This window comes from Eretmochelys imbricata, chromosome 4 (assembly GCF_965152235.1).
Source record: "Eretmochelys imbricata isolate rEreImb1 chromosome 4, rEreImb1.hap1, whole genome shotgun sequence".
NCBI classification, from domain to species: Eukaryota; Metazoa; Chordata; order Testudines; family Cheloniidae; genus Eretmochelys; species Eretmochelys imbricata.
The window spans coordinates 137569232-137594925 of NC_135575.1; the positions used below are offsets into that span (position 1 = coordinate 137569232).

The 25694-nt window shown below is 43.1% G+C and overlaps 1 protein-coding gene across 3 annotated transcripts; it reads right to left on the minus strand.

The window, feature by feature from the left end:
• Nucleotides 1-1806: 1806 nt before the first annotated feature.
• PANK2 (pantothenate kinase 2) lies at nt 1807-25294 on the minus strand. 3 transcript variants are annotated; one of them, XM_077816022.1, is made up of 7 exons: nt 24999-25294; nt 12631-12983; nt 11335-11588; nt 9811-9987; nt 7933-8056; nt 2883-3008; nt 1807-2362 (listed from the first exon to the last, which is right to left on the minus strand). In XM_077816022.1, the coding sequence occupies exons 1-7, from the start codon at nt 25210-25212 to the stop codon at nt 2312-2314; spliced, it is 1299 nt and encodes a 432-aa protein (XP_077672148.1). In that variant the 5' UTR covers nt 25213-25294; the 3' UTR covers nt 1807-2311. The 3 variants fall into 3 exon arrangements, with proteins under 3 accessions (XP_077672148.1, XP_077672149.1, XP_077672150.1); XM_077816023.1 differs by lacking the exon at nt 24999-25294 and having other exon boundaries at nt 12774-12912; XM_077816024.1 differs by lacking the exons at nt 11335-11588; nt 12631-12983; nt 24999-25294 and adding an exon at nt 10762-10794.
• Nucleotides 25295-25694: the final 400 nt, after the last annotated feature.

The following is a 25694-nucleotide window of genomic DNA, read 5'->3' on the forward strand; positions in this document are numbered from 1 at the left end:
ATGGTACAGTCCTTCATATGTACCAATACAGCTGAAGAGGTTTAAAGGTTCTGGATTCTCTCATCCGATGTTCGATCATCATTTTTGTCTATGACTAGATTGCTGAGGCTGGAATTTCTTGAATAGAAGTTCTAAAACTACATTATTTTACAACAAACCCGATGGAATTTAGTGCTTCATACTACAATGTAGCTAACAACACTGCCTTTAGTAAATAAAACAAATGGCCTGATCTCGTGAAAAACCCACGCACTCTCAATTCCCAGTTATTTCTCAAGTACAGACACGGTGGGATCAATCCTGCAAGGTGAAGAGCACCTCCTGTGAGCACTCAGCTCATAGATTGCATTGGGAGTTAAAGGGGCACACAGTACCGTGTAGGTGATGTCTGCAGATGGCAGGATGAAGCCCTAAGACAACTCCCACCCATCCCACAGCTCTGCTACTGCACCTTAATTCTGAACTATTTCAGCTCAGGATTGCTAATCATGTCAAACTATCAGACTCGTGTGGATTTTGTATGCCGTGATCAAAAAATATGCACCAGGGCCTATATAAGACCAAAGAGCTTTCATTGGAGATCCACTGCAAATATGAACCCAAATATAATGAGGCAGATGCATTAATTTACTAAATCCTAAAAAGAATAAGTTATTTAAAAGGTTCTGGAGCAGATTCCCCAACTGGTGTAAACCGATATCAAGTGGAGCTATGACAATTTACACTAGCCGAGAATCTATCCCTGTATTCGCCAGAAATTTTATTCAATTTTTCCTGCTGTGAACCAGGTTTCTACATATAATGGAGCTATTCAGCAGAAAAGCCATATTACCATTTTCCAGAAAACTCTCCACAGCAGCAACACTGGTTAACATCAGGGTAAGATGCAGTAGCTTTTAAGGAAGGAACTGCTTCCAACCCCCTGCAGTGAAATTATACTGAAATACCTAGTGTCATCCATAGAGGAGGGAGAGCATTTACACCCTCCCAGTGGACATTCTGTTCAGATTAGTAGCCCAAGACTATAGCTCCAAGGATGTGAGGGACCCTGGAACCTGACAATTATTCCAGACAAAAGGCTGGTTTATAAGCCACGTGCTTGTTTCAAACATAGCTCTTTTAAGGGTAGCCTACTGCCAATGTTGTTTAACCTATTGTGCATGGAAGGAATGTTCTCTCACACAATATCTTCTAGTTTAACATCTTGAAAGGTCAATGTCTTCAAGAATCTGAAACCGTGGCAATGAAGTGTTTGGATTCTGCAGGAATGCGCACACCAGGGAAACAAAGAGAGAGAGTAATGCTGATGTGGAAAGAAGATTGATTTTCCTCCTGAGTCTGGATTATGTTATTAACTAGCTGACAACAAACATCTACAGAATATTAAGTTATACAGAACAGCCTGAGTATATCAGGAATAGCATTATTATAATTTTTGGTAAAGTTACATACAATTCTTTAAAAAAAAAAAAAAAAGTAACACACACTAGTTATAAATATTCTTAAATTTACTCTTAGTGGATTTCAAGTGAGATATCTGCTGCACGTTGCTAAAACTACATTATAAGGGTTTAACCCTCACATCCAGAGGAGTTTCTGGTCGGCTTATAAGGAGTCACCAGGGTGCAGATGGCAGGAAGTTGCTACACACTTTTACAGAAAGCAAGACCCAAAAAAGAGACAGAGAAACAAGAAATAAGGACTAAAAAACAGTGACTGTCTTGCCAGAAAATAAGCCATTACTGATTGTAGGATGATGTTTTTACAGGCCACTATAATGTTCAGAAGAGGGCAAAAAACAAGGACTTTCAGAAAAAGGTCAGTTTTTATATTTCTGGGTTCTGTTTTGATAATTTTCATATATAAACAATACACTATTCAATACTATCACAAATACTTCAAGTCCTTCAATCCCATACATTAAACATTGCAAGTGAAATATAAAATAGTTAACAATGTAGACACTTGGCATTTTACAAAAGAAGTCTTTTGAGAACAGGATAGCCTAAGTCTCACATTAAACTATCTCCATCTCGCACCTTCCCACACTATCTCAACACGTGTAGCAGATAATAAAAACTGCAGAAATAATATTTCTTATTATTAACTAATCTACATTAAGATTCAGGATTAATTTTAACTGTTTACAAAAAATTCATTTGTCCTTTTCTTTTCCTCAATGATTAGGTCATGTACAATTACTGTAATAGTCACTTAGCAGATGCTTTAAAAAAAATCTAAACAAATGTGGGAGTTCCAATAGGGTAGAATCTCCTGCACCTTATGTCCAATGTACAGGATCTGTAATGACTCAAGTTGAATTCAAAAGCTCCAGAAAAGCACCAACTGCTCCAAAATAACCCTATAAAGCAAAAGGCAAAGACTTTCTATTAGATTCAAGGTTTAAATATGTTTGACACAAATACTGGGAAAGGAATATTAAAAATATTTATACCGTTTTAAAATACTGGTTATAAAAGAAAACAGAAGAAAACTATTCCTAACTACTGTATGTAAACTTATTACAACTCCTAGTTATACTGTTTATACAAGGAAACAATTTTTTTTTTTTAAATTACATTGTTAGATAGGCAGGTGAAAAGTTTTCAAAAGTAGATGTTGGCAAGCTATTACAAAGTTAGCAATAAAGTAGACAAAGTTTGCATTTTTAACTTCTGAAACAATAAATGTTACATGGATAGAGTCCTAGAACTGGAAGTTCTGCAATAACTGTGGCTATAGTAACAAAAGCATAGAACTGGCTGCAAAACATATGTTGCCAATGCCAAGAAACTCAACATTGGTATGCTATAATCAGATAATTTTAAATAAAAAGGTCTTCAGTTTTGACAAGGCACAATGGATTTAAACAGTAACTTCACCTCATGTTCCAAGAAAAGTGCTTTCAACTGCCCCTTGGACCAATAATCCAAAGCATATGCTAGAAGCCTCATTGAGATTGTATTGATCCGCAAGAAATTGCCAACAAAAACCACCCGATTAATGTTCTGCAAACATAAAAAAAGATAGGAGAACCTTTAAGCTGAATTCAATTTCATCTTCACAACAACGAAAAGGCTATCACACTGAAGGAGAATCCATATATTACACTTCTCACATTTAATTATGAGGATACATGAAGCTTTTCAAATATGGCTTCGAACAGAGCAGTAAAAGTCAGCTAAAAGCCAAGTTAAAGTTGCCAGTATTTGTTAAACTGACTAAAGTCTGGATACTGAACTTCACAGCACTCCAAATATCCATGCTCTTAATAGTGATTCCTTTGTTCACACCAAGGGAGAAAGCAGATATGCAAGAAAGGACAGTTAGATGGAGGATGGTTGTCTTGAGTGAGGGGAGGGGTGTCTGGGGCTGAGAAGAGACTCATGATGTATTTGCAGCTTTCTGTATTTAGATCCTCATTAGGAAAACTCCAATCAAATCCAACAGAACAGAATTGCAACTGGGAAAGAATGAAGTACCAAGCAGACTGGGGTCTTGCAGCAGTGTAGTGGAACAAGAGGAACTAGAGTGGGATGAAATCAAGAGGCAAGTTCAGGTGTTCAAGATACTGGAAGAGAGGAGACAGAGAATGCACTGAAGGGGAGAGGATGAACAGTGATTGCTTAAAAGCATCAAATAGGATCTCAAAAATACATCCAAATATAAAAGGGGTTGATAAAGTTTATGTTAAAAGCACAGCATCCAGCTTATTTCAGGGTAGGTTCTTTTCCAGAGTCCCTTTCACACCCCTTTATATCCACTCTCTAGACCAGGGGCGGGCAAACTTTCTGGCCTGAGGGCCGCATCAGGTTTCGGAAATTGTACAGAGGGCCGGGTAGGGGAGGCTGTGCCTCCCCAAACAGCCAGGCGTGGCCCGGCCCCCCTCCATCCCCCCCCCCCCCAGCTTCTTGCCCTCTGACAGCCCCCCCCGCCCGGGACTCCTGCCCCATCCAACCCCCCCATTCCCTGTCAGCCCCCCCAGGACTCCTGCCTCATCCACCCCCCCCTTACTGTCCCCTGACCGCCCCTGAAACCCCCACCCCTTGACTGCCCCCCACCACCCCAACCAACCTCTCCTCTCATTCCTGACTGCCCCCCCGGGACCCCTGCCCCATCCAACCATCCCTTCTCCCTGTTCACTGACTGCCCCCCGCCTCATCCAATCCCCCACCTCCTTCCTGACTGCGCCTCCCGGGACCCCTGCCCCCATTCAACCCCCTGCCCTCTGACTGCCCTGACTCCTATCCACGCCCCCACCCCCTGACCACCACCCCGAACTCCCCTGCCCTCTATTCAACCCCTGCCCCCTTCTGCGCTGCCTGGAGCGCCAGTGGCTGGCGGCACTACAGCTGCGCCACCCGGCTGGAGCCAGCCACACACCGCGCAGCACCGAGCACCGGGCCAGGCCGGGCTCTGCAGCTGCGCTGCCCCAGGAGCTCGCAGCCCCCCCCGCCCCGCCCAGAGCATTGCGCTGGCGGCGCAGTGAGCTGAGGCTGCGGGGGAGGGGGAACAGCAGGGGAGGGGCCGGGGGCGAGCCTCTGGGGCCAGGAGGTCAGGAGCCGGGCTGGAGGGTCCTGCAGGCCGGATGTGGCCCGTGGGCCGTAGTTTGCCCACCTCTGCTCTAGACCCTGAGTTGCAGCCATATGTTTTCTGGCTAATGAGTCTGAACCCCTTGTGGAATAACAATGCCAGTCCTTCAGCTGGCTAGAGCAGCATTTCTGAAACTGGGGTCCACGGGTCGCGCTGAGAAACTGCTCCCCCTCCCTCCCAGGTGCGCCTCCAGCACGCTGGGGAACAGTCTTACCTATCCTGACTCCCCAATGCGGCGGGCACGTCCCTGCAGCCTCTGGGGCGGGGGCCAGAGGGGTCTCCATGCACTGTCCCCACCCTGAGTGCCGACTCCGCAGCTCCCATTGGCCAGGAACTGAGGCCAATAGGAGCTGCCGGGGCACTGCCTGCGGACAGGGGCAGAACGCGGAGACCCCCTGGCCTCCTGCCTAGGAGCCGCAGCGAGAGGGATGTGCTGGTCGCTTTTGGGAGCGACCTGAGGTAAGTGCCGCACGCCTCAGCCCCTCCCGTACTCCAACCCCAGCCCAGAGCCCTCACCCAAACTCCCTCCCAGAGCCCGCACCCCCTCCTGCACCCCAACCCCCTACCCCAGCCTGGTGAAAGTGAGTGAGGGTGGGGGAGAGGGAGCGACGGAGGGAGGGGGGATGGAGTGAGCATGGAGCTGGGACTCGGAGAAAGGGTGGGGCAGGGGCAGGGCCCCAGGGAAGGAGCAGGGCAAGGGCTGAGCCGAGAGGCTTGGGGGTCCCCGAAAAAATTTAAATCAAAATGGGGGTCCTGTTTGCTAAAGTTTGAGAACCACTGGGCTAGAGGGATGCTGTTGAACAATGAAGGGTACTCCTCTTCCCACACTCCCTTTGGTCCCGCAAACTAAAAGTGCAAGTATGCTTCCTCCACACCCACTACCAGCTTGAAGATCAAGAAACCAATAATCAGAACAATCCAAATGTTTAAGTGACCTTATGCAGTGAAGTGGATACATCATCACTGATTCTGCAGAGTGACATTTTGGGTTTAAACAATCTCCATCCACGTTTTAATAACTATACTCTTGAAAAAAAGATGTTTTCCCTACTTGGCGCAGGGAGTTCTGCAGCTTCTTGATCCTTCAATCAATAAAGAAATGTAAGGTTCCAAAGTGACTGAAGCATCATGACTGAGCACCATCTCTGGTCCTTCAAACCTGTTCTTCCATGTATTCTTCTGTGACGGAATGCACCCCTGTAGTCACACCCTACATATCATTGTAAATAATCTTTATACAGAATATGCTTTGTCAGGTATCATTTGAAAACTAGTAACTCCCTGGTCAATAATATCATGGTGATGTGTGTGTAGACATATTACATATAAAGTTATGAACATAAAACTGAAATTATGACTGAAATGTGTTTATCAGACAACTCTGGGAAGGGGGTAAACCTGTTTCTCAAAGACAAAGGATAAGCTGACGCCTCTAGCCAGGTGTCTTCAAAGCTGATTGGCAAATCACAAGTCAAGTGGCCATTCTTTGGCAATGGAGCGGGCAGGAACAGATCTAGCTGCATTTTAACCAACAACATAGAACCTTTTTCATCACAACACTCTCTATCCTCACAGTGGGAAGAACTTTATCTAGGGGTAACTCTCAGGAAAATGCACTTCCCAAGGGTAACTGGATTGTAAGAGGGAGGGGCAAAATCACCCCATGATTTCTCTCTCTCCCTTGCTCTCTTTCACCTAAGAGACAAAAGAACCAGCCTTTGGACTTTGGGAAAGGTTATGACCTGAGAAATTGGTTAGCCCTGTTGCTAGGAACATGTGGTAAGGATTTTACCTTGAACCAAGTCTAGTTTGTTAAGCGATAATTACTAGAAAGCATTTTATCTTTATTTCTCTCTTAACCATTTCTGACCTTAAGACCTCATACTTGTACTCATTTAAAATCTCTCTGTTTGTAGTTAAATAAAGATAATCAAGTGTTGTGTTTAAATTGAGCTATTTGGTAACACCATTTATAGTAGTCTGCTGGATATTGACCCCTTACAGGGGTAATGAAACTATGATATCTGAACTGTCCGGGAGAGGGCAGAACAAATGCTTTCAGGGAAAATTTTGGACTGGGAGTGTGTTGTGATCACCCTGCAAATAGTAACCTAGGCTGCTGAATGTCAGAGTGGCGCTCATGTGTTGCTGACAGGCTGCTGGGGTCAGAGCTGCTGGGCTAGGGCTATACAGAGACACTCAGGGCGTGACCTGCATGCTGTTAGGCTGTTTGTGAGTGACCCAAGGTGGGAGCTGCAACAGCAAAGCATTGTGAGACACCCAGATTACAGGGGAAGCAGTGACAACTCCTCACTGGTGTGGACTGTACCCCAGAATGTGACACCTTCCCATGGTGTTCTCCACTCCAATGAATTCACCACATCTTCCTGTACCTGAATTGTTCAGTGCCTTGTCTGCATTAGATTCTATATTCATGGAGGAAGGGGGGAGTGGGGGGGGGGCGAGAGGGAGGGAAATGAACATACCACGGGCAGGGCTGTTTTTGGCTGCCATTTTAGATAGTGCCTTATACATTTATTGCCCTTGCACTAGTGCAGAATAGTAACTGTATGCTGATAAGAACTATGAAAGTTATAAGTATGCTTCAAACTGCTGGACTCAATCCTGTTCAAACAGCCCTAAAATAAAGTGAAGAACAGGTCTCAGTTCTTTCATAGCCCTGTACAATGCTGCTTGACATGAATGCAACAAGGCAGCACTGTAAAGAAGCTGAAAGCACAGAGCTCAGAGAGACAACCCCACTAAGGCCCATGAGCGTTGTATTAGCTTAAAAATGCAAGAGTAACTAGAACAAATGACATACAGAAGGTCCTCTTTCAGCAGGTATAGGTCTCTTTTCACTGATGCACTTAGTTTGGATTCCTAGCAGGGACAAGATATGATAATTTTGTGCCTGAGAAGAAACAGGATAATGCTTATCACTTTCTACCTGCAGTTCCAGGAGACTAAAACACATTGCTATTCCACAGTTCCCTCAACTCTCCCAGAAAAGCAATTTACCTCCTGAATAATAAGGGAAATTGACTGGACCAATAAATGACAACACATCATGTTATTATTATTATTATTATTTACAAGACTTTGAATTGTAGAGCTATTATTTGACTAGACCATATGGGCCCCTAGACCATATGGGGAAGGGAAATCTAGGGTTACAATTTAAACTAGAGCATCTGGACAGGTATGCATGAAGGTGCTTCTACAGAATTGAAAACAAGCTACCGCAGACTGGTGGCACACGTGAGTAATTGATGTACATGTTTGTCTCAGAAAAAAAAAAAAAAGAGGTTATATGCTGTTTTCCATATTTCTCAATACCTCATTAAGTGCACACATCCGTGCTATGGAGCCAATGTTATTGGTGATGGTTATTAAAGTTGCTCTTGCCAGGTCCTCTTTACTGACAGACTCTCTCTTCTCCTTGCTCATCATATTCCCAAAGCTGTGCAGAAAATTATAGAGTTAAGTGTCCATTTACAGAAAACTATGCAGTATCAGAACGCATGTAGCAATGTCGCAATTCCAAAATGAATGCACAATACCATTTTTAATGGAATTATGTAAAATTCCAATCATGTAGTTACAGCCTCTATTACGTAAACCCAGTAACAATGAATCACAATTAATGTTGGTCTAAAATAGACTTATGTTATTGTGATGGGGTGTAAACCCCACACTGGTACTGAGAGGGTTAACAAGAGCCTGAGAGCTCAATTCAAGATTAACTAGGTGAATTAGGAGGTCCACTGGAAACGAGTCAGGTTTCCTTAAAAGGACAGAGAAAGATCAGTTAGAAAGAGACCCAGAATGGGAGACTGGTCCAACTGAAGTGAAGCAAGAGAATCAGGAAAAACCACAGGAGGAGAAGTTTCAGAGAGGTAGCCATGTTAGTCTGTATCAGCAAAAAGAACGAGGAGTACTTGTGGCACCTTAGAGACAAACAAATTTATTTGAGCATAAGCTTTTGTGGGCTAAAACCCACTTCACTGGATGCATGCAGTGGAAAATACAGCAGGAAGATTATACACACACACACACACACACACACACAGAGAACATGAAAAAATGGGTGTTGCCATACACACTATAACGAGAGACATCAATTAAGGTGTGCTATTATCAGCAGGAGAAAAAAACCTTTTGTAGTGATAATCAGGATGGCCCATTTCCAACAGTTGACAAGAAGGTGTGTGTAACAGTAGAGGGGGAAATAGTTTTTTACTTTGTGTAATGACCCATCCACTCCCAGTCTTTATTCAAGACTAATTTAATGGTGTCCAGTTTGCAAATTAATTCCAATTCAGCAGTTTCTCATTGGAGTCTGTTTTTGAAGTTTTTTTGTTGTAATATTGTGACTTTTAGGTCTGTAATCAAGTGACCAGGGAGACTGAAGTGTTCTCCGACTGGTTTTTGAGAGTTAGCTCCTATGGTGGAATTCAAAACAGACAAGACTCCAGGAGGAAGTCCTTGGGTGTTGGTGTTCATTTGAGGAGCACAGTATTGGGGCAGACTGGGAAGGACTAAAGTTCAAGTCTGGGAAGGGCAGAAATGGTTTACGTTTGTCCTTTTGGTTTGGGATTTGTTGGACAATTCCAGGGGCCACAGCCCTGAAGGAAGGGTGAAGTCCAAGACCTCAGGGATCCTGAGAGGCACATAGGTGAACAGGGAGCCCAGGAACTGACTTGTGGGGAGGCCTGTAGATGTCCAAGGTAAGAAGTAGCCCAGGGTGGAAGAATGGGGCTTGAGTAGACAGACCTTGCCTGCTTAATGCAGCGTCCCTAGAATGGAACCCAGAGAAGAGGAAAGGCCTGGATTCCCCTTCTGACCACCAGAAAAAGTAGTGCAAAGACCCCAGAGACCAGGGAGTGGAAGGACTACTGAGTCAGAACTTGAGGTCATGGGACTATTGTTTGTTGGACTTTTAGTGCCACTCCTTCCAGGGTAACCAAAAGTTACATGAGTTACAAGAGGTAGCACACCAATGCAGGGCTGGAGAGGTTGTCAGTAGGGTGTGCTAGAGAGGAGAGCCTACTATGCTAAGCCCAGCCATGGGGGTGCATGAATGGTGAGTCTACTCTCCACAGTGCCAGTTCTACAAAAAAAAAAAACTGAGGTGCTAAAAATATACCCTTGCTGCCCCAGTTTTTCATTCAGGCACATTATATGCATCCTCAAAAACTCAAGGTATATCCTTACCTGGATGCTACAGCCCAGCCTGGCAGTCCAAATCTCTCATAATCCCCTCCATAGATGTCCCGCACCAGTTTATCCACTTTCGTGCTGTCTCCAAGGGATGCCATTTCAAGAGCCTCTTCAAAGGTGGAGCAGCCAGTAAGAAGACAGCAGAGACCAAAAAATGTTCCTCCTCCAAGACTAATAAAACAAAACAGAAGCGATATTTTCTACCTCTCACTTTGAGGAGAGGGAGAAAAAAGGGCTTGTTTTTGTTTTTTAATTAAGTTATGTAGCTAAACTCCTCTGAATACCAAAAATTAGCTGTGCTGCCCAAGCATTTTTTCATTTCCTTCTCATTGGAAATCTAGAAAGAGTAATTAGATTTATGTCTCCTTTCTTACCACATTTAAATCTGCCTCCTTCGGGTAACTTCACAGCCCACAGATAAACCCACAGCTTAGCATCCTTCCCCAGAGTTATTGCTTAAACGAGAAGTGGGTTTTCTCCGCTTACAATATTCACGACACAGTGTTGAACAAACAGCTGTGTACAATGTAAGATGTCAACCTGCAATGAGCTCCATGAATCTGCGAGTATGCCCATATGGAATTCACTGCAGAACTTGGGTCTAATTGTTCAAAGCCTGGAAAAAGTACGTTCTGCTGAATAATTGCATACACATGCTGGCAAAGATGTATAACAAAACTGTCCTTCCTGAGGTGCACTGTGCAATCTTTGTCTGTACTTTTTTTGTAAACAACAATATTCCTTAAGTCCACGAAAGTTCACATGCACAGATCTCTTTGGCTCTGCTGTACAATAGGTGGCTATATTATTCTTTCAGACCTGACTAGAACTGTGAACACCATCCCGTCATTCATAAAGGGTAGAACATCTTTTAAAAGTTAGAATCCAAACCCTGAATACTGGAATTAAAGTGATCACATTAAAAATTCATCTATTTGAGCATACCTGGGTTGTTTCCAAAATATGATTTACACTCCTCTGATGAAAAAAAAAAAAATATTAGTTTCTTGCAGTAGCAGACAGATGACTAGGTCAAGAACTGGCCTTTCTGAAGAGGCTGACTGTGGTAAGGAGAAGATTGTGACATGCCATCCACAAAAAAGACCTTTGCTTACTGGGGGTGGGAATGAGGAGGTACTATATTATGGTGAAACAAAGTTCTGTCAGATAAGAGTCATTTTTAAAGCAACTTGTCCATGAAGATGTGATCTATCTTTTACCACGAGTAAATTCCAAGCTCCAAGACTATGCTCTTAAACAGGGGTTCTCACACTGGGGGTCGGGATCTCTCAGGGGGTCACAAGGTTATTACATGGGGGGGCTGTCAGGAGCTGTTAGCCTCCACCCCAAGCCCCGTTTTGCCTCCAGCATTTATATTAGTGTTATAAATTAAAAACAATTTTTTATATATTTAAGGGGGGGGGGGGTCGCACTCCAAGGCTTGCTATGTGAAAGGAGTCACCACTACAAATGAGAACTACTGCTCTTAAAGGTAATCACATTATTTATAGATCTTACCTGGTCCCAGTTACCCGCTTATAATTGTCTTTGGAATACACAGCCAAGATGCTGACCCCTGAGCCAATGTTCACCAAGAGGAGAGGATATGGATTCTCCAAGTTGAATGGGAGCTTCTGACATTTTTGAGAATCAGTTGGGTTTTCAAAGTAGTAGCACTCTGAATGTCCATTGAATCCAACTGAGTCAATGTACAAAACACCTTTAATAAGGCAGTCAAGTTCATCTACTTTGCGAAGTTGAAGGTCACCCATCTGTTAAAGGAAATAAAATTATGAAAGAGCTGAAGAGATCTAATGTTTTTATACTCAGGGCTAGAAAAATGCACTCACCAGTGCATACAGTACCCCTCCTTGCTCTGAATTGTGGCAGAAGGAGTGGAGTACAGATCACAAGAGAGTTCCTGCTCTCCCACATATATCTGTATTGTGCGGAGTGGAATGCTCCCTGTGCTATCTAAGTTTAGTGCTTGACAATTTGTAACGAGGTTCATGCACATCCTCACCCCATTGGGTAGGAAGTAATAGAAGTCCTGAGCAAATGCCAATGGAAAGATTCCCCCTAACTTCAATGGGGTTTTGGATCAGGCCCAGAGTGCCACACAACATCTGGAAAAGTTAAGGGGTCAAGGGTAAAAGAGAAAATGCTGACTTCCTCACAATAAGCCAGGAGGGAGCAGCATGATAATCTTTTCATTGCACCAAACCCCCATACAGTTCGGCTGTGTGATAAATATATTGTAGAACCTGGGCTTGAAAAAGTTAACATACAATCAAGCTATAAATATATTATCTACACATATATTCCGCTTATAATGAAACACACCTTCTTATGATGAATCTAGACCAGCAAGTCACTTGCAGTTAATTTACCACTTAATTCAACAGAATCTTAACCAAATCACAGCAATATAAGTTATAAATGAACCTTAATCAACCAGGCAAGTACGAAACAAATATTAAGCTCATGAATAGACAGCAATGGAAAAAATAAAGTTAAGGTAGGTAGCAGAGCTGACTTAATTCTAATGACTATTCAAGTCTTGTAAAGGCATATTTCATGGAAATTAAAATGAATAATTCTGGAGTCACAGCAAAGCTGCACAATCTTAAAATAGTAAGTATCTGTGTTTACAGAGATGGGCTTATTTCTAAACTTGAGCTCAATTTAGGACACTTGACTTTTCAGAGGCTAAGTCAGAGACTGAAATTACTTTCAGCCTTTATCTTACAATCTTTCAAGTTACATGAGACTTCACTACCGTATCCTAAGTGTATAGAAACCAAAAATGCATACTGTGCGAAAGTCCTGCTCAAATTTGTAAGCTCCACCTCCCGTGGCACATAAGGTAGTGTGGAGACTTGAGAAGTGTTTTTCGCTGCCCATTTGAATAAAAGCAGGCATGTCATGAGTAGGAAAGCGTATAAAGTGCAGATTGCCTTTACGTCCACATAGGGTAAGGTCCTTTAGTTCCAGGTGCACATCCCGAATGCCTGTAGATCCATAGGCTACATTTGAGGTCAGGTATTTTCGGATACTTTTAAGATTTTCCACTTCCTCCTCCTCCTCCTCAGCAGTGATGTCTTTTGGTTCAAAATAAACAAGCTTGACCAAGGTCCCGCCAATATCCAAGCCAAACCAAGGAAAGACTAAGATGAAAAAAAAAACAACAACACATATTATGTCTTAATTTCTGCAGAACAAAGATGTTAAATTGTACAGAGAACCAATTTGTTAATAAACAATTTCATGCCATGCAGTTTCCAAAAAATTCCACAAAATGCCTATGAATCGCTACACCTACCTTCACAGTCCCAGTAACCATCCCAAACTCACCAAGAAATCTGTTATCTATAGTCAGGAACTCAGATATGCTCTGAGGAGAAAGTCCAGGGTACACACCTTAACACACTTAAAAATGCCTTCACCAAACAAGCACACTCTACCAGAGAAGTAGATTGTATCATGGAACAGGCCACTCAAATACCCCAAGACAACCCGCTTGGAGACAAAACCCCCTCCATCCGCATACCCGTAGTCATCACCGATCACATAATATTGGAACCTATACAGAGTATCATTAAACAATTACGATCCATACTTAGAATCATAGAACCATAGAGTCAGAAGAGACCACAAGAATCGTCTAGTCTAACATCGTGCCAAGATATCTGATGGGGACCATATCCTGAAAGAAATCTTTCCTGAACTCCTTCTTCTGGCCTTCAAACAACTCCCCAACCTCATCATCAGAAGCAAGCTCCCCACAGGCCAGGACACACCACCTCAAAGCAGCACCAGAACAACAGGTGTAAAACTAGTACACATATCTCCACTGCCACAATGATCCACACACCCCCAACATACCTTTCAAGATCCATGGATCCTACACATGCCTATCACAAAACGTGGTGTGCCCCATTCAGTGCATTAAATGCCCTAATAATTATGTGGGTGAAACAAGACAATCGCTACACAAGGGGCCTGTCTACACCTGAAATGCTACAGCAGCATTGCTGTAGAGTGTCAGTGTAGACACCACCTATGCTGATGGGAGGGGTTCTCCCATCAGAGTAGGACTGTCAGCAGTCTACCTCCCTGAGCAGCGGTAGCTAGTGCATGGAAGAATTCTTCATTCAACCTAGTGCTGTCTACACTGGAGGTTAGGTTGGCTTAACTACGCCCCCCAGGAGTGTGGATTTTTCATATCCGAGTGATGTAGTTACACTGACTTAATTTTCTAGTGTAGACCAGGCCAAAAACACCGTATCACCTGTGAGTGAACACTTTTCACAAAGCACTATATCTGACTTCTCAGTTCTCATCCTAAAAGGAAACCTGCAAGAGATGAGCCTGGGAGCTTAAATTCATAACTGTTAGATACTAAAAATCGTGGACTGAATAGAAACACTTGGATTTATGGCTTATTACAACAATCAATAACAGACTGGCTCTCAGCTTTTTTTTTCTTTTCTCCTTTCCCCCTATGACTGAAGAGGTGTTAACTGGCCACTTCACCTTGAATGGTCTCTTGAAACGTGTTAACTACTTATGTTAAACAAGCTGTTCCACCTTGTATTTAGCGGTGACACCGAGAGTATGTCTACACTGGCCGAGTTACATCGCCGGCACTTACAGCGCCACTCAGAGAGCACTGAAGGGAAACCGCTGTTGTGTGTTCACACTGTCAGCTGCCTGCGCAATAGCGTGTTTACACTCGCGGCATTTGCAGCGGTATTCGGAGCGGTGCACTCTGGGCAGCTATCCCACAGAGAATCTATTCCTCTTCCCCCGCTAAGAGTTGTGGGAAAGCAGAGGGGGTCACGGGGCATCCTGGGTCCTGTCCTAATGTCCCATGATGCATTACTTTGCATCCCAACAATCTCTGTGCTTCTGTCTGCATTTGGCGCCATCTTTCAACGGTTTGTGTACTGCATGCTCTGCCTCTTTGGTTTGCAGGAATGGATCCCGCACTGGTGACCAATATGCTGCTCGCTCTCACTAACGTGTCACGAGTGGCAGTGGAGGTATTCCTTAAACTACAAAGGCAAGAGGAGTGCGACATTGATCTCACCAGGCATAGTAGCTACGACACGAGATTGGTTGTGGCATTCACAGAGGTGCCGATTATAGTGGAAAGCCACTTTTGGGTTCGGGAAACAAGCACTGAGTGGCGGGATCACATTGTCATGCACGTCTGGGATGATGAGCAGTGGCTGTAGAACTTTCGGATGAGGAACACCACATTCATAAGACTGTGAGGAGCTCACCCCAGCCCTGCGGCACAAGGACATGAGAAGGAGAGCTGCCCTGCCACTGGAGAAGCGCGCGGTGATTGCACTATGGAAGCTGGCTACTCCAGACTGCTACCCATCAGTCACTAACCAGTGCGGAGTGCAAAAGTTGACTGTTGGACGCATGTTGATAGAAGTGTGCAGGGCCATTAATCGCATGCTGCTCTGAAAGACCGTGACTCTGGGCAAGTGCATGACATTGTCGATGGCTTTGTACAAATGGGCTTCCCTAACTGCAGAGGGGCGATAGATGGCAGGCATATTCCAATTCTGGCACCAGACCACCTAGCACATTAATCGGAAGGGGTGTTTCTAGCGGTTCTCCAGGCGCTTGTGGATAACCGTCAGCATTTCACAGACATTAACGCAGACTTGTCCGGAAAGGTGCATGACGCATGCATCTTTCGGAACACTGGCCTGTTCAGGAAGTTGCAAGCGGGGACTCTCTTCCCGGACCAGAAGATCACCATAGGGGAAGTCGAAATGCCCATTGTGATCCTGGGAGACCCTGCTTACCCCTTAATGCTGTGGCTTATGAAGCCATAGACGGGGTACTTTGACAGCAGCAAGGAGCAGTTCAACAGGCTGAGCAAGTGCAGAATGACTGTTGACTGTGCATTTGACCGTTTAAAGGCCTACTGGCGCTGCCTATATTGGAGGCTGGACCTGGCTGCTGACAATATTCCTATGCTTATAGCCACGTGCTGTATGCTCCATAATATTTGTGAAGGGAAGGGTGAAAGCTTCACTCAGGGCTGGACCACTGAGGCTCAACACCTGGAGGCTGAATTTCAACAGCCAGAGACCAGGGCTATTAGACGGACGCAGCGCAGGACCACAAGCATCAGGAATGCTTTGAGGCAGCAATTTGAAGCTGAAAGCCACTAATATGTGTTGCTATGCTCGGGAGGGCAGTGCTTGTAATTCTAGGAGGTGATTGTGATTGGTACAGACGATGCACTATGAAGGTTTAAGAAAATTGCCTGTTGCTTTGCAAAGCTCTGTTTGCTTTCAATTAATGGAATAAAGATTGCTTTCAAACCAAAACAATTCTTTTATTAAAAAACAACAACCGGAGGAGAGAGACAAACAAAAAAAATACATCAGCATTGAGGAGGATGGGGAAAGGGAGGGTCCCAGGAGGAGGTGGGGTCCTGGGACATTTAAAGATTTGTGTATGTTTAGGTATCCTATCCAACCTTCTCCTTTGGAGTACAGTGCAGCAGGTACTGCACTGCAGCAGGATTAAACTGCAGAGGGCCGGGTGTTGAGTGCAGTGGGTACTGGAGTCCACAATGTTGGACTATGATGGGGGAGGAGTGAAATGACGCAGGTACAGATTGGAGCCAGGAGGTTGATAACTGTGTGTTGGTTGGGTCTGGGGGGCACATAGGAAAAAGTTTTGCGACAGCAGCTGCAGGGGAGGGCAGATGGGCGCAGAGCTGCTCAGTTTGCAGTGCTAGTAGCACCTGGAGCGTGTCCGCTTGGCGCTCCATAATGTTTAAGAGCTGCTCCGTGGCTTCATTCTGGCGCGCCACGTTCTCCTTTCATTCCCTCTTCTCGCTGTCCTGCCACTCCTTCAATTCTTGTTTTTCGGCTGCAGAGTGCATCATGACATCATGCAGAAAGTCCTCTTTAGTTCTTGGTGGCCGCTTTCTAATTCCGCCAACATTTTACAGAAGCAGTATTGTTTGCAACACAGAGACCACTGATTCAGTTATTTAAAACACAGCCACTATTCACATACCTATCACTAACTGGCTGACCCCAGGCCAGCACACATGAGCCACAAGACCCTCAAAATGGTGAGTAATCGCAGGGGAAATTAGTATTCCAGGACCATACTGTACACTGGGCACATAGCTCTTGGGAAAGTCAGCACTGTAGGGAATGGGCCTTATAATCATTACTGTCCCCACATTTTCCCCAGGCTGTGTTAATTATGGAAGATATCTCACTGCTGAGGGTGAGCAGGGAATCAAGGGAGGTTCTTCTCCAAGACTGCAACTTCCACCCTGGCTCTTATGCGGCTCACCTGTGTGCAGCAATGGTCGCCCCATTCCCCTGTGACAGCAGAATAACGAGGAAAAGTTACCCTTAATGGGGCAAGAAACAAAGCAGCTCTGCCAAAGAACCTGCGGCAGCGGATTGCCCAGTATCTCCATGAATGTTTTGTGGAGATCTGAGGCAGATTCCCGTGAAATGAGGGAGGCAATTAACACCCCGCTCCGTCACTCAGACTAGGCACATGGTGGTACATGCATCATACAGACACAAGCCTGCTTTCTGCAACCCTCCTGCCCTAAACATCTAACTGTTACAGAATAACTCCATGCGTGGACAAGCCTTAAGTAACCATGTGTTATTCTCATAGTAACTCTTGCCCTTCTCCTTTCCTCTTCAGCCGCAAGTCAAATCAAAAATTAAAGTGTGAGCTCTTTGGGGCAAGGAACATGTAATGCTTTTATTTGTTCTGAAAAGCATATAGCAGTTCCGGACATTATGGAATCTGAACCTGGTAGAGTGCATAAATTTTCTGTTTTCTTGTTTATAAAAACTACAGAAGTGTCTGATGAAAAATCAGGTGGATAAAAATCAATGATTTTTAAAAAAAATCAAAACAATCAGATTTTTTTATTTAAATCAGATTTTTTGATAAAATGCTTTTGGAGGAAAAAAACTTATCTAAAGATAGTTTTAATTAAGATACATTATAGCTCAAAGATATCATCATGAAACAGGGATTATAAATTCTAATTCTATAGTATGAGGCTATACATTTATGTAAGGTTTAAGAAAAGTTTTGTAAATGAGTTCCAATAGTTCATGGATTAGGGACCCAATTTTTTGGGGTTCAAAGGGCTTCTGTAAAGATTATTTAGATTAATCTTTCCATCTACCTAATGGGACTCAGTGCTCAGTCTAGAAGATACCATCAGAGATGCTTAGTTTCACAGTTCTCAAACTGTGAATTTGTGTCTCCAGAGATAACATGCTTGTTAACAGCAAAAATGTTTCTAAATAAATAAAAATAAAATATACAGAGGTGAGAAATAACAGACCTCAACCCTACTGTCCCTCTCCAAAATTTGTGTACACAGAGTCAATCCCTTACCTCTCTCTAAAAGTACAAAGTTTCAAAAAAAGTTCAATGAATAGAAGATTGTTGGGGGCGAATAGATCTGGATAAGGAGAAGAAGTCTGGAGATAAACATGAGAAGGGAGGGACAGGCAGTAGAAACAAAAGTGAAACTGTTTGAGCACCATATTCCAGAAGTCTTGAGGTCTTTCTGAGTGTAGCTTTCATTGGTTTGAGATCTACCATACCATTCTCTCACTAGAAGGGCAAACCTATAATGGCAGCAGGCCAGAAAAGAGAGCAGGTTTGGGAATATTTTAATGAAGTTCCTCTACCTGGGGGTAAGACAGGCATGCGTGCAAAATGCAAACACTGCGACAAAGAAATGCAAGGCCTGGCTGCCCGAATGAAACAACATCATGAGACGTGTTCCATCTCAGGAGGAAGCTGCGTTGAAGATGATGAAAGTAACATGTCTGAACATGCAGGATCTTCAGGTTGGTAAACTTTTTTATTCCATACTTCTTTCTTAAGGACTGCCTGCCTTCTGGACTATTATTGCATTGTCATGTTTGAGCAAAAAATATAGTTGTTACTCTATGCTACTATCATTTTAGATGCAGTTGTGATAAAAAATAACTAGTTGAAAGATGCAGATTTTCCTTTTACAATTTCACCTTTAAGGCAATACTGTCAGTGAATGCAATGAGTAATACTGAATGAGCAGTATGGGAATAATAATTAAATAACTGTATTGACTTATTTTGTTTAGGAGAATCCATCCTCAACATACAGGATTCGGAAGACTAGCCACCTTCAAGAGCACCATCATTTTCTACAGTTTCAGCAAACAGAAAAAGAGGACTTGTGGCACCTTAGAGACGAAGGTGCCATAAGTCCTCCTTTTCTTTTTGCGGATACAGACTTACACGGCTGCTACTCTGAAACCTATAGTTTCAGAGTAGCAGCCGTGTAAGTCTGTATCCGCAAAAAGAAAAGGAGGACTTATGGCATATAGTATATTAAGAGTATATATATAAGTATATATAAGAGGACTTATGGCATATGACCTATAGTTTCAGAGTTATCTGCCAATGATAGTGTTTCAGTCACATCATGTATTTCACATACCCACAGGATATCACCTGAAGCGCAAAAAAGAAAAAAAATCTCCATCATCCAGAAACAACCATAGATAAGTTTGTGATAACAACCAGCAGATTACAAAAAGAGGTAACTGATGACAAAATTGCCTGATTTGTTTATGCAACAAGCTCTCCTTTCCGTATGATTGAGAACCCACACTTCATTAACATGGTTCAGTCATTAAGACCAGGATACAGTCCACCCAACAGCAGGTGTGACAGGCAAATTGCTGCATAAAAGTGTATGAAAGAGAAATTGAGCAGTGTGCAAAAGGTCTAGAGGGTGAAATTGTTAACTTGAGTCTTGATGGGTAGAGCAATGTCCACAATGATCTTGTTGTATGTGCTTGTGTGACAACAGAAGAAGGGAATGTCTTCCTTACAGTAACAATTGATACATCAGGAAATGCACACACAGAAGAATACTTACAAGAAGTAGCAGTAAAAGCTATAACACACCGTGAAAAAAAATTCAGATGTCTAGTATGCAGCTTGGTCACAGACAATGCTACAAATGTATCCAAGATAAGAAGAAATTTAGAAGTGAGTCCCAAGCTAACAACATACAGTTTCAGTGCTCATTTGATGCACCTCCTAGCCAAAGACTTCAGTGTTCCAAAAAATAAAGGCTAATGTTGTTGAAATTTCAAAATACTGCCGTAACAACCACTTGGCAGCAGCTGCTCTGAAAAAAAAAGTGGGAGGAACCAAGCTAACTCTCCCACAAGACCGGCAATGGAACTCAGTAGTGGACTGTTTTGAACACTATATCAAGAACTAGCCTAATCTGATGACAGTTTGTGAACTAAATCATGAAAGAATAGATGGTACTGTCACAGCCAAAGTTCTCAACATTGGGCTTAAGAGAAATGTTGAACACAGGCTGAGTACCCTGAAGCCTATTTCTGTAGCCTTGAACAAAATGCAGGGAAACAGCTGTTTTACTGCTGATGCTGTTGAAATTTGGAAGGAACTGAGATCTTAAAAAGAGAAATATGCAATGACAGAGTTAAATTACAAGCATTAAAAAAAACGAATGGGACAAGCACTACCTCCAGCTTATTTTCTTGCAAATATTCTCAATACTCAGTACCAGGGTCAAACCTTAACTGCTGAAGAAGAGGAGTTGGCTAGGACATGGACATCCAGCAATCATCCCTCCATAATGCCAACTACAATAAACTTCAGAGCTAAAGGTGAACCATTCAAGAAATGTTTCAGAGTAGCAGCCGTGTTAGTCTGTATTCGCAAAAAGAAAAGGATTACTTGTGGCACCTTAGAAACTAACCAATTTATTTGAGCATAAGCTTTCGTGAGCTACAGCTCACTTCATCGGATGCATACCGTGGAAAGTGTAGAAGATCTTTTTATACACACAAAGCATGAAAAAAATACCTCCCCCACCCCAGTCTCCTGCTGGTAATAGCTTATTGAAAGTGATCACTCTCCTTACAATGTGTATGATAATCAAGTTGGGCCATTTCCAGCACAAATCCAGGTTTTCTCTCACACACACCCCCCACACACAAACCCACTACGTCCACCTCTAAATTGTGAAGAATATGTACTTAGGTTATAACCACCAACAAGAATGCACTTTTCTGTAGTAATCCATGATTAAATCGAGTCTTCCTGACTAGTGACTACTGATCATGATTTAAATCAAATTGATTTAAATCAAATCCACCCTGTGAAAAATGATGATATAATCACAGATCTCAAAAAGTTATGAAGCTCAAACTGTACTTTTAGACTGATTTTAAGTTATGAAACAATTATAGTAAAAGCTAAGAAGAAGTTTAGCCTACAGAGCACTGGAAACTTACAGATGACAGCTAAATGTAGAACAGCATCTCTCTACTTACTCTAAAATATTCCGTATTAAATCTTAACCACCTTGTACCATTATGGAAATTATACAACTGAGACAATTTATTAAACACATGTTTAATAAAAAGCTGTACTAAATCTACACTTCTTCACCTCTCTAAAATGGAGCTTCATTAGTAATTAATATTTTATATAAAATTTCAAATCATAAAAGGTAATTAAATCAGGACTTAAATTTAAGACAACAAAATAACTACCAAAATATTTTATTTTTACCTCCAGTTATTTACATTACTTTCTGTTCTAAATGTTATGTGTAGTTTACATCTTTGGCTGGATTTGATCAAATATCCAGTATTTGAAAGGCTGAAAGATACAGAAGCCCTTTCACAGAAATCAGACAACGAGACCAGAACACCTAGGACAAGAGTTGGATGAAATTTTTCTACCAAAACTTTTTTCTGGCAAAGTAGATTCTGAAACATTTCACGAATCTACGCCAATTTCACTGAATTGTTTAATAAAAAACTAAATAAATAAAAACAAGAGCAAAAATCAAAACATTTAATTTCACCATTTTCAAAATGAAATGTTTAGATTTTTAAAATTTGGAACAACTTTCTTTAGAAATTTTAATTTAAAAAAGTTTTAAAAAATGCTCAAATTCTAAACTTTTTGTGACCCAAAATTCTTTTTTCATCCAAATACTTCATTCCACAATGCTCTCCAGCTAGACACACACCATGCACCCTATTCCCTACTGGGGAACTATTGATGTTTCCTCTTCTATTTTCTATGTCAGTACATTTATATGAAAGGAAAATATCTGTACACAGGACTAATAATCCCAGTGCTGCTCTCAGAGCATATGCAAAGTATTTTCTTGCAGTTGTTCGTAGTGTCTACAAAGACAAGTGGATTCTATCCTTGTTCAATCTATTTCTGTTAACAGAAACAACACTCATTACCGCATAGATTCCATGAATCATTTGGATCTAGTCATCATCGGTTTTATATCCTACACTTGAGGGAAAACGTTGTCTATTCATGTCCAGGTCATTTGGCATATCTTCTCCTACAGTCTTATCAAAATAGATATGATACTGATACCCTCTTTCTTCATCTGGGCTATTTACTACATTACCTACTACCAAAAATGTACTTACTGAACTGTGTGGAGAAAAGGTTCTTTTAACTGTGCCATAGTCCTGTAAGTGTGCAAGTACGAGGAAAATAAATAAGTTATCTCTGGATCAATTTTCATATGTACATTGGCATTGTGCACATGCAAATACAGAGAGTAATGCCCCACCACTAAATACTTTTTGAATTGGCACTAATTTTAGATTTTGATATTAGTTCAAGAGCAGCCAGAGATCTCATAGGAACCCTGTTTCACATAAATTTCCAGGAACATCTTTTTATTCCACAAAGCAACATACAGAAAGGAACAAAGATCATCAACTTGAACGACAAAGCCACTGGAATCCTTTCTTACTTGAAGAAGCAGGCTCATCTACTAGTGTAATGTATATGGAGGCCAAGACAAACTTCAAGGTCAAAAGGATTATTTGCCACATACCAGCGCCAGATAAGTGGGAGCTAAACTAGGACAGTCTTTGATCATCTGCCCATTAAGTGGTTCTCTCATTTAGACTTACTTGTAACATAAAACAAGAGGGTACTAGTACTATACTCTTGCCAATGCGATCACTGAACACAGATGATGGACACACATTCTACCTGTGAAAGAATCTACTCGTGAATGTCTTTCCCTTATTTCTTAAATCATCAATGATCTGGAAAATAAGTCTAGACAGACTACCTGTAATCGTAAGTACACCACGCTGGTCTCTCAGGCTGCAGATCCCAAGGTTTATAAAGATACCCAAGATTCAATCCTCAGGAATATTAACCCAACATTTCTAGACCCAGCCATCTCACATCTTCTGTTTCACTGGGATTCTCCTGTGAGGCATATGATGAAACTGACATTTCAACCTTGTTTTGTAGCTCTCCAAAGCCTTTTCAATTCCCTAATGGAAGCTTCACCATATTTGTTTTTTTACATAAATTAGGAGAGTAAACTTGGTGAATTAAAGAACCCCATTTCAATGCTTCTTTTAAAAAGATGATCCTTAGTCCAGGTACTAACTTTCTAAACATAAAAAGGTGCCCTTATTTTTGCTCCAAGTCTAAATCTACTTTGAATGTGAAATGGGCTTTAATGTCTATGAACACTAGATCAAAGAGTGAAGAAAGTTATATTTGTTCCTTTATGATTGAAGGTCTTCAATACTCAATCTTCTCAATGGATCAAGAAAAGGAGGACTTGTGGCACCTTAGAGACTAACAAATTTATTTGAGCATAAGCTTTCACGAGCTACAGCTCACTTCGCTCATTAAAGCTTATGCTCAATAAATTTGTTAGTCTCTAAGGTGCCACAAGTCCTTCTTTTCTTTTTGCGGATACAGACTAACACGGCTGTTACTCTGGAACCTGACAATGGATCAAGTTATACACTAAGCATGCAAAGCATCCAATAAGATCCCCCCCTCAAGGCAAAATCTGCAAAGGACTCTCTAAAGCCATAGCTTGGAATAATAGAGCTTTATACTATTCAGTATGCCCCCTTAAGATCTGCAATTCCTTCAAACACTATAAGACTGTCTCTCCTCAGCCAATGCAACCTTTGACTCCTTCAGGATCCCTCAAACTAAGCAAGCAAATAAAGTCTCAAATTACAAAAATGAACAAAAAATTTTCCATTTTAATTTCTCCTGGGGCATTTTGAGATAAATGTTTTGTATTTACTTTCTTTCCCACTTTGGAATTTGGTATTTGCTGCTTGCTATTTCCCATTAAAGATATCCACACAAGTGCATGCTCATATATCATGAAGAAAAAATTAGTTTCCTTACCTGTAATTATAATGATGGATACCCTTTGTTATGGCTATTACTTTCCTATATATAAAATATAGAAAGTATCAACAGGTTCCTAATAAAGGGATAATTTCTTTCATCTTATACTTTGGAATTCTTTCTAATGTCTTCTACTCAACTATGCAGTTTCAGCTTTGGAAGTCATTTCCTGACACAACTGCGTTGCTGCAGCAGTTCTGCACAATTTGAACTTGAAGTGAGGAAGGAGGAGTGGAAGCCTAGGATGCTCACATTGTGTGAAACTGGCACTGAGCAGTACTCCCTAGAAATCAGCATAAATAACATCCAGACCAGTGGATGCTTTCTATTATGAAAAATAAATTTCATATGTTAGAGCCACCTCAACAGCAGCTGCTCCATGCCCTGCTAAGATGAAGGCAGTGTTCCTTTTTCCAGCTTCCTCATTCTACATGCCATTTCTAACACAACATTTCTAAAACATGTTTTTTCTGATCTCATTTGCGCCTTACCCACCCTACCTAGTTCCCCCTTCAGCCCTCTCCCCCATCACCATTGCAGCTCTCCCCCATCACCATGGCTCAAGCCCTGACGTGTACGGCTCCCTGTGTGGCTCGTTCATTCCCCATCCAGGTTCTAGCTCCACCTTTCGCCACTCCCTTCCTAACCCCTCCTACTTCTACCCATCTACTTCTCCTTACCCCCCCGCCCCATACTTCAACCTCCCCCACCCAGCTCTACTTCCACCTGCCCCATTCTTCTCCAGCTCTGACCCTGCCCGCCCAGCCTCATCTACCCCGCCCCTACCTCTCCCCAGCCCCGCCCCCTGCCCCGCCCACCCCCACTCCCTCCTCCCCAGCCCCGCCCCAGCATCACCTCCGCCCCAGCTGCCCCCCACCCCGCATCACTTACGCGGGCGGCTCTTGCGGAGGGAGTCGAGGCGCTGGCGGGTCACGGAACCGCCCCGCTCGCGGGGGTGGGGCCCGGCCCCGCTGTCAGCGTCGGCCCCGGCCCCGCTGTTGCTGCGCCGCCGCCGCGAAAGGACGGGCTCCCGCCGCCGCTTCTCCTCCGGGCCGCTCGTCGACGCCGCCTCGGCGCTGCCACCGCCATTCTGCAGCGGCTCCATCCGCAGCGCGGCCCGGCCGCTCGCCTCAGCAGCAGCCGCCACCGCCGCAGCCAACAGCGGCACTGCGCCGGCGCTAAGTGGCCCCGAGCGTGCCCCTTCCTGGGGGGGGTGGGACAGTCCTACAGATTGTGCCAATCGCCAGCTTCAGGGGCCAGAGCGACAAGAGAACTGACCAATAGAAATGGGACATGGCCAACGAGGTGGGAAAACGGCCCATCGATCACCCTCGTCCAATTATGTCCTCCTGTCACAGATATTGACAGGTGATCTCAACGAATAATGTGGCGAGAGTTCATATAGGGCGTTTCACACGAATTTATCGGGAGACGGTTTCAGAGTCCTAAGATTTAGGAGGAAGAGTGACAGGGATTCCATCCTATGGAATCTTAAGGGTGACCAAGCGGGCGGGAGTAGAGGAATGATTGACAACCATAGTAGCTATAACAACACGGCCAACGAGAAAGCCGCGTTCTGCTCCGTGG